The sequence below is a fragment of the Rhinolophus hipposideros genome (assembly GCF_964194185.1).
Source record: "Rhinolophus hipposideros genome assembly, chromosome: 2".
Taxonomy (NCBI): domain Eukaryota; kingdom Metazoa; phylum Chordata; class Mammalia; order Chiroptera; family Rhinolophidae; genus Rhinolophus; species Rhinolophus hipposideros.
In genome coordinates, this window is record NC_138048.1 from 108086981 (window position 1) to 108095496 (window position 8516).

Sequence of the window (8516 nt, forward strand, 5' to 3'; positions counted from 1 at the left end):
AGCGTCAAAAACATTTTACGTAACTTTTGTCCCACTTTTGTCGTCTTTCGTGGTTCTTCATTATTAACACGTTTGTTCCAATTTTGTGACTATTTTTCTGATTTCCATTGTTTAGGTTTCTTGCGTATAAAATTAAAGGTTCTAAAAACGTTTTCTGACAGTGATAATGTCAACCTCTTTTCCATGATCTCACATTGACTTTTACTCTATATGTAGGTGATGATGGTGGTGGTGGTGGTGGTGGTGCCCATTCAGGGGCATAAATTTACAAATCCTGTGTTAATTCCGGAAAAGCCAGGGTACTGAGCCTTCTTTATAGGTCCTCAAACATGGCAACCTGTTTCTCAGAATGACATCTGAGATGCTAACATGCTAAGCTTTATTTCAATACCATGCCATTGAACATCCAGGCAGACTGTTTCCCAAAGTGTGACCCATGGAACAGTGGCCTACAAAAGATCCTCAAGAGAAAGAGTGGCCAACGTCCTTTGGGAAACTCTCCCAACTGTGCCTTCATGTGATCACGTCACAGTGGACACCAGTCTTTTTCAGGCTGGGGGAGCACTCGGGAATCCAGTTAGCCCACTTGCACTCTCCTTTCCAAACACACTTGCAAAGGAACCCATTCCATTGACCTAGGAACTGATTCTTTTGCCAGCATTTGTGTTCAATGTCATTTTCTCCATTTCAAATAAAAGCATTAAGGTCTTTTTCCCAAAAAACTCAAAAAGAAATGGCCTTACTTTAATAGGCCTTATGGTCAAGGTTTAAAATGCATGGATGGGAAGGGTCAGCTGGGAGGAGTCAGAATGTTCCAGAAGATGGCTTCCTTTCACCCTTCCGCTTTTGCGCAGTCTGCTGTGTCTATCAGGATGGTGCTCCCATGTGACTAACATGCTCTGAGACCGGCTGCATCTTTTCAGTGGATCATTGGGTTGGCCAAGTGTTTATTGGTGAGTCTCATGACCCAGGGATGAGGCCTGGGGTTGGTCCAGCTGTAGAGACACACTAGGTGGCCAGGATGAGCCAGGCTGAGCCTGATGCTGGGGGCACCTCCCCGCTCCTGGGACTCTGTCCCTTCCTCATGGACAGAAGGTCACTACTCCTCTGATACCTTCCAACTATCTGGTGGTTTTTGTCTCAGAAATAGCACGCGCTGTGGGTGATCACAAACAATATTTGCCAAGAAAAAATAATCCCAGTTTATGAAAGGCATTATTTAGACCTAGGAAAAGATTTATGTACGTAAAGCCAATGTGGGCACTGAAGAGAAACACTTGTGTTCTGTTGACTACAGAGCTCAAACTGGAAAAAAAAATGAAGATCAAAGTGGAACCTGGAATCTATGAATGGACGAAATGGGAGGCCGGCAAAACCACGCCAACGCTCATGACCCTGGACGAGCTGAAGGAGGCGAATTTCAACGTCAGCACTGATTACAGGTACGCCATCCTCACGTAATCTGCTGCCGGGGTTTTCTAGTTCTTGTTAAAACCGTGAGGAGGGTCGCTGCAATGGGGGTCTGCAGCAGGCGGGAGAGATTGAACTTGACTCCAAATACTACAATAAGGGCAGAAGTGGGAATTTGAGGCCAGTGAGCAGGTGTGGGGTTGGTGGATGGCAATTTTCTGAGAGAGTAGAATTCTTGCCAAACTGACCTAACAGGATGCTTGCTACGGGCAGTCCAGGGTGATCAGACATCACATCCCCGGGGGGGGGGGGCGGGGAGGGGTTGGGAAGGGTGCGGATTTGCTCAGATATCAGGAAGGATCAGATACCCAGGGTCAGGGGTTCTGGCCAAACCAACTTAGCAGGATTCTTGCTCTAAGAGGCTCTAGCTGGACAGACCCTGTGGGGCCTCTTGAGTAGAGGTCGCCCAGGAGCCTGACAAGAGTTTGGTCAAAGGGAGAATCTGTCATTCTCTCCCCGGGCTGAGTCTTCGCCATCACAAAACCCGTCATTCAGTGAGAATGCGTGCTGCAGTGTGGACACCAGCCATCTGCCCATTCTGAGCACAAAGCTGGAGCACAAAACTGCCCACCATGAGCCCTGCCTGAGGCACAGCCATCTCAGAGAACGTGTCCTTCTCCCGCTGCCCGCAGCGCAGTCCTTACCCCCCCAGCCCCTGCAGGCCAGGGTGGCAGCCATTCTCCCTCTTTTCCCACAGGCCTGCGTTCCCCCTCGCCTCCCTCATGCCAGCTGAGAGCTATGACGAGTACGTGGACAGGTGTGCAGTGAGCGTAGAACACATCGTCAGCTGCTGCCCACAAGACAGTAAGTTCCTCCATTGTGCCCGGGCGAGCGGTGCCTGGAGGTTAGGCTCTTACCTGTGGGATGGAAAGGGAACCATTTGTGAACCTAGTGAAGCCTAACTCCCCCCATCCCACTCCCCAGCAACAGCTGCCTCTGCAGTAATGGGACATAGAGACACATACTCCCCGCCATCCAGGCTTTGGGACCCAATTCTGAGCCGAAGGGACCCAGGACAGCAGGGTCAACACAAACCACCCATGCCAGATTCTAGGAAACAGAGAGACTAGGAACGGAACAACCAAATGCCAGGTCATGCTTGAAGGACAGTGGGAACAAAACATCAGTATAGAGAACTTGGAATATGGACGTATTTAAGAAACTTTGTTAATTTTGTTACATGTGATAATGGCAGGATGGTTTTGTAAGAATGAAAAGTCCTTCTCATTTGGAGACGCAAACCAAAGTGTATTCTGTGGGATGGTGTGATGTTGCGAGATGTCCTAAAATAAAATGCAGGGGGCAGGGGGAGGGGTAGAGAACAGATACGAGCTGGGCAACGTGGACAATGGTCGGAAGGCGGGGACGGGTATGTGCGGACTCATCAGATCCTTCCGGCATGCGTCTTTGAAATGTCCTTAGTAAAAAGTTAGAAGCCAATCCCATAAAACTTAAGTCGGCAAGGGTGTGTTGAACATCAGCAATGTGTCAGACACCAAACAAAACCTCAGGGGGAATCTGAGTGAGGAAAACACACGCTCTACCCTCAAGAAGTGTGAATGTGTTGGTGAAAAGGGCGCAAGCGTCTGGAATAGTAGGAATGTTAGATAAGATGAGCAAGAGTCTTGGAGTTGGTAGGAGACCACCTGGCCCGCTTCCCCCACCTGTGTTCTTTTGGTCCCTCATCCCAGACATGCTCAGAGATGAAGAATTCTGCTGACGAGAAACGCGGGGAGGAGCTGAGCACCTGGCCCCCTCCTGGAGAGTCCCCAGTGCACCAGGGGGACACGCTCTGAGACATCCTGTGGCAAGAGGCCCACACCTTGCCGTGACTGGCACACCTGGCCCTGAGGCTGGATTACGTGGCCTCTTTTGACTGCTCAGCACCCAGGGGACATACTTTTGGAAACCACCCTTTACTGGCATTTGATTAATTATCAAACTCAGTTACTCACAGTTATGACCACAGGACGTCAGAGGACAGAAAATGAAATGAGAGCCTTTCACGCTTTTTCAGGGCCTCACCCAGCCCACACCTTCTGGCTGTCTCGTTTCAAGCCTCGACCCCCAGCTTTTCCAAGGACCCCCGCCCTCTGCAGTCCCAGGATCTTCCGGAACTTGGGTGCAGGAGCGTTGCTCTCAGCTCTGGTGTCTACTGAACACTGTGTGTGCAGGCTGCTGCAGGAAACACAGCTCCTCTGTCCGAGCCGTGGCCCGTAGGCGGGGTCTCACACACAGCACGACCTGTGAACAAGGAGGATTGGGAGGCAGAGCACGAACAGGGCAGGGGGCAAGGGCTGTGGGCTAGAGGGCAAGCGCTACACCTGCCGATCCCTGGGCTCAGGTGGGCCCTCCGCAGACATTACCTGTTAACGCCTCGCCTTCCTGTGGGGTCTGAAATGCCACCTCCGCTGACACCGCGGGACTTTGAAGCTCGCAGGCGCTGAGAGGCCTGCAGTGCAGGAGTCACCCTGCTGGAGAGCACAGGCCAGGAGCCAAACCTCTGTGCCCACTGTCCCTTCCCCCACCACATCCTGACAACTGGCCATGAGCTTGGAGGCCAAACACGTGAATAGAAAATCACTGGGAAATGACACAGGAACAGCATGTGGGGGCTGCAGTGTGGGTGTCACGTTGGAGGATATAGTCACCTTAAGAGACTGCCCGAGGGACGGCTCTGTCAGTGTGGCCCCCCAAGGCAGCGCTCCGTTCCGATTTCGTCCTCTAGGTGGAGCCGGTGAGTCCGGCCAAGCCACCCCGACTCCCCGGGAGGAAACCTGTCCCCTCCCGCCCGGCCCGCCCGCTTTGTCTGGGTCTCGCTGCCACCTGAGGGAGACTCGCTCAGCCTCAGCCGAGGACTCTGAATGTCCCTACCCAAAGTGAGACATCAGCAGGCTCGTAGTGATCAACTGGCGGATAGTTAAGCTAATCAGATCAGACCTGGGGGCAGCCACCACCACGTCCTACAAGAGGTGGCAAGTCAGAGGCTGCTGGCAGCTCAGAGCAGGGCAGGGTCCCATTGGGAATGAAGCCCAGGGGCAGGTGCTGCCCCCATCCCCCACCACCCGCTCCCAGTCCTCCTGCCTGAGATGCCAGCGCTCTGGAGAACCGCACACAATGACAGGCAGGACTGCTAGTATTAGCGAGTATTTCCCGAGTATTTCCCGAGTATTTCCCGAGTATTACCGAGCAATTACCAATCGCATCTTCTTCCTGCCGGGCGCCTGTTGAGGCTTTGGGGCACCGTGAGGTAGTTTTACCCCAACAACTTTGCGGACCCTCGGTCTAATCAAAGGCCCACTCTGTGCCTGCTTGGACCGTAAGCTGTTCTTTTTTCTGCAGTGGGCGTCACCCTCATCGTGGGCCATGGCTCGGCGCTGGACTCCTGCATCCGCCCCCTCCTCCGGCTGCCACCCCGAGACTCTGGCGACTTCGCCCAGCTGGTGAGAAAGGTAGGTGCCCACCCTTTTCTCTCTGGGGCAGCCTGAGGACACACGGTCATTACACTCCCTTCTCAGAATGAAAACTACTATCCTGACAGCCCAGGGCAGTGGGGACCCACCTGCCCCTGTACAAAGCACAGCTTTGTCATCTTTATCATCATTGTGGCAACTTTGCTGCCAAGATCATCTAAAAAGTATAACACAGACCTTTTCAGAAGTCAGTTCGCATGATAACTCCTTGCAACTCCAATAGTTGGGCAAGTGGTCCAGGAAAGAGAAAGCCATAAGAAGTGAAAGGACGACGCCTGGGCTGGCTTGCTCTGGAGACCTGGCGGGGAGAGAAAGCTACCCCCACCCTCTTGCCTTTGGAACCATCCAGCCATGGAACACACAAAATCTTTTTGTAGCTGCCAGAGTGCCCGGTGCTGGGCCGGGGCTGTATAAACAATTATGGAAAAAACAAACAGGTTATAGATGCATAAAGAAACATAACGGGTACTTTGGACAAACTGGAGTGTCATCAGCAAGCAGAGGTTGCTTTTATCTGGCCGATAAAATGAATCAAGGCAGGCAGACCCAGAAACTCAGCCCTTGCCCCGGCCCCAGCCCCGAAAATCAACCAAGGCCAACTTGCTCTCTGCCCTCATCTTTTTATCAAACCGACCAATTAATTGACCCATGACCTTGAGGCTGGGAGTGCAGTGGTATAGATGACACGTGTCACAGGAGAGGGTCCCTTACCTGGTTCCTTCACACAAAATTGTCACAGGACCACTGCCGGCCACCACTAGCTTGTCCCAGGTGTGGGCAGCATGGTGTCATCAAGCCCCTGAGGGCTCCGGGGTCTGCAGAGGAACAGACGCCTGGCCCAGCCAGCCAACATCAGCTCTGTGCCTGCACAGAGCACTTGGCTTTCTGAGCCCCCTTCCTGCCCTGCCAGAGGAAGCACATTCCTCCCTTACCCGGGTGGGAGAGAAACAAAAAATTTCTGTGTGTGAGACGCTGTCATCAAGGGGCTCCTGGGCCTTCTCTGTGCTGTTCCAGTTTCCTCTGCACCTGAGCAGAAATATGTTCCCTCCAAAGTATTTCTGTGAGGTCCCCAATTATGACCCAGATATGCCTGACCCTCAGGTTCCTGAGCCACCATCTCAGGCTCGGCTGGGAGTTGGTCATATAGATTTTTCTAGGGGGTTCACCTGGTCTGCCCCAGTACCACCTGCTCCCTAAGTGCTGTCGTTGCTCCTGCAAACGTCACTGTCTCCCACCCACAAGAGGTTAAGCTGCCAGCTCCTGTATGCTGCCCGCTTATATTTCTGCACCCCTTCCGTCATCCCCCAGGCCTCCTGGGCTTCCCTGTCATCCCCACGATGGCAGGACTGCACACGCCAGGCGCCGCCTGAGATGGCATGTGCCCAAATTCCCACCCACTCCCAGGACCCTCGGCCTTCCCTCTGAAGATGCCAGCCTTGAATTCCCAAACTCTTGAGACCTTTTATGCTGAGGAGCTTGTGTCCACCCCACCTCATTCTCCAAATACCCTGGGCTTGCCCCAGAAATTGATCAAAGGGCTCTGCCCAACGGAGGGCTTTCCAGCCAGCGGCCTGCCCCTCAGCCACCCATCACACACACCCCAGCCTCTCCAAACCGAAGGGGAGAGTCGCCCCTGAGCCAATAGCAGCATCCACTGGGATCCCCCTCACCCCCCGCATGGAATTCTCGTAAGTTTCAGGGGCCAAGGAATTTCTAGACATTCAAAAGAGAGAGAGATAAAAAGGAAAACACGTAAATTAAAAAAGCTTTAAGAACAAAGATCTACTCCAACACATTCATTTTACAGATGAAGGAATCGTCTAAAGTTTTACTTTGTAGTTTTTTGGGGGGTCCGAAAACTCAACACCTGTATCTTTTTGTGACGCTAAATTGGAGAATATGAGCCACTCTTGAATCAATATACAGGGCTCTGAGTCTCAGCACCGAGAAGTGTGTTGTGGGGCCAGCCTGGACATTGGGGTGTTGGCAGCCCCCCTGGCCTCCACCTACTGGAAGCCAGTAGTACCCCAGCAGTGGCAAATAGTAACATCGGCAGGCATTTCCCACTGGCCTGGGGGCCCGTTCCCCCTGACAACTGCTGTGTTAGGTGTAAAGACAGCAACGCAGCCTCCAAGGGGTGGGAATACCTGTCGGTTGGCTTTAGAGCGGGTCTCAAATCAGTTGACCTGGTATAAATAGTGATGTGACTCAACTCTGTTCTAGATCCCCTCTCTGGGAATGTGCTTCTGCGAAGAAAATAAGGAGGAAGGAAAGTGGGAGTTGGTGGCCCCTCCCGTGAAGACACTGACCCATGGCTCCAACTCAGCGTTTAACTGGAAGAACTGGATTCCGGGCAACTGAGAGCTCCCTGCATGTTTGACAACTGCACGACAAAGAGGGAAGCCTCGTGTGGAGGCTGTGAGATACTGGGATTCTGAAGTTATCTTGGTCTCACCTAATGTGATTTGCAGAAACACAAAATGCACTTTTAGATTCCAGAGAGTCTGCCATTGTTTTCACCTTTGTAACCGCCATCTGACCCCATGGGTTTGGCTGCAGGGTGCCACCTTGTAACTGCTATGTATCTGCTATGTGGCCTGGTGGGAAATGAGGAACTGTGCCTCTGGTTTTCAGGAATTAAAGACCCAACACATACACACACACACACACACACACACACACACACACACACACACACACACACACCAAAAGGCTACGTTCATTATTATTCATCAAGTTCCCAACCGGTTTTCCCTTTTTCTATTTCAATCACTCTTTGCCTATGTCCACACTGGCTGAAAAAGGTAGAGCAGTCAATAAAGTGGAAAAGAAATCGCCTACCAGACGCCGGATATTTGTTTCCTGTTGCTGCTTTAACAAATCACAGCAGAGTGGTAAAGACAACATAAATTTTAACACACACACACACACTATTTGTTCTATTTCGGTTCTGGAGGCCACAAGTTCTAATGCAGGTCAACAGGCTGCATTCCCAGGGGAGACTCTGTTTCCTTGCATTTTCCACTTTTGGTGGCTCCCGCTTTCTTCGTCTCATAGCACCTTCCTCCATCTTCAAAAACAGTGGTGTCAAATCTTCAAATCTCTCTCTGGTCCCTCTGCTTCCACTTTCCCATCCCCTCCTGCTTCTGACTCTCCTGTCTCCCTTTTGTAAAGTCTCCTGTGATGGTATTGGGCTCACCCGATAATTCAAGACAGTCTCCCCATCTCAAGGTCCTAAATGTAATCCCATCAGCAAAATGGCCTTTCCCACCTTCACAGGTCTGGGGACAGCAATGGGGATTCCTTTGGGGGCCACACCTGAGCAGACCACATCTCCACACATTGGGGCTGCTTTCACCGGGGCCAGTTGTAAGGATTTGAGACCCGCCCCCTTGGTGCAGGTCTTCGTTAGCTTCTCCTTTTCCCCTTTTTGATCAAGGGAAGGCGGAAGGTAGGCTTTGCCCCGGGACAGAGAAACCAGGAGGGACCCCCAGCACAGGGAAGTGTGGCTGGATGGCGTGAATACAGGGGCGCCTACAACTCTGAGGAGTTGGTCCAGGTCTCCCCAGGGGT

General features: G+C 52.1%; 1 protein-coding gene across 1 annotated transcript in view; it reads left to right on the forward strand.

Annotated features, from left to right (window-relative positions):
* UBASH3A (ubiquitin associated and SH3 domain containing A) overlaps nucleotides 1-7304 on the forward strand; it is a gene marked incomplete at both ends in the record, with an annotated part of 39814 nt that extends 32510 nt beyond the window's left edge. The window contains 4 exons of the mRNA XM_081072035.1: nucleotides 1298-1442; nucleotides 2168-2274; nucleotides 4813-4922; nucleotides 7167-7304. Coding sequence (XP_080928161.1) covers nucleotides 1298-1442; nucleotides 2168-2274; nucleotides 4813-4922; nucleotides 7167-7304 — 500 coding nt within the window. The remainder of the gene's footprint in view (nucleotides 1-1297; nucleotides 1443-2167; nucleotides 2275-4812; nucleotides 4923-7166) is intronic.
* Nucleotides 7305-8516: the final 1212 nt, after the last annotated feature.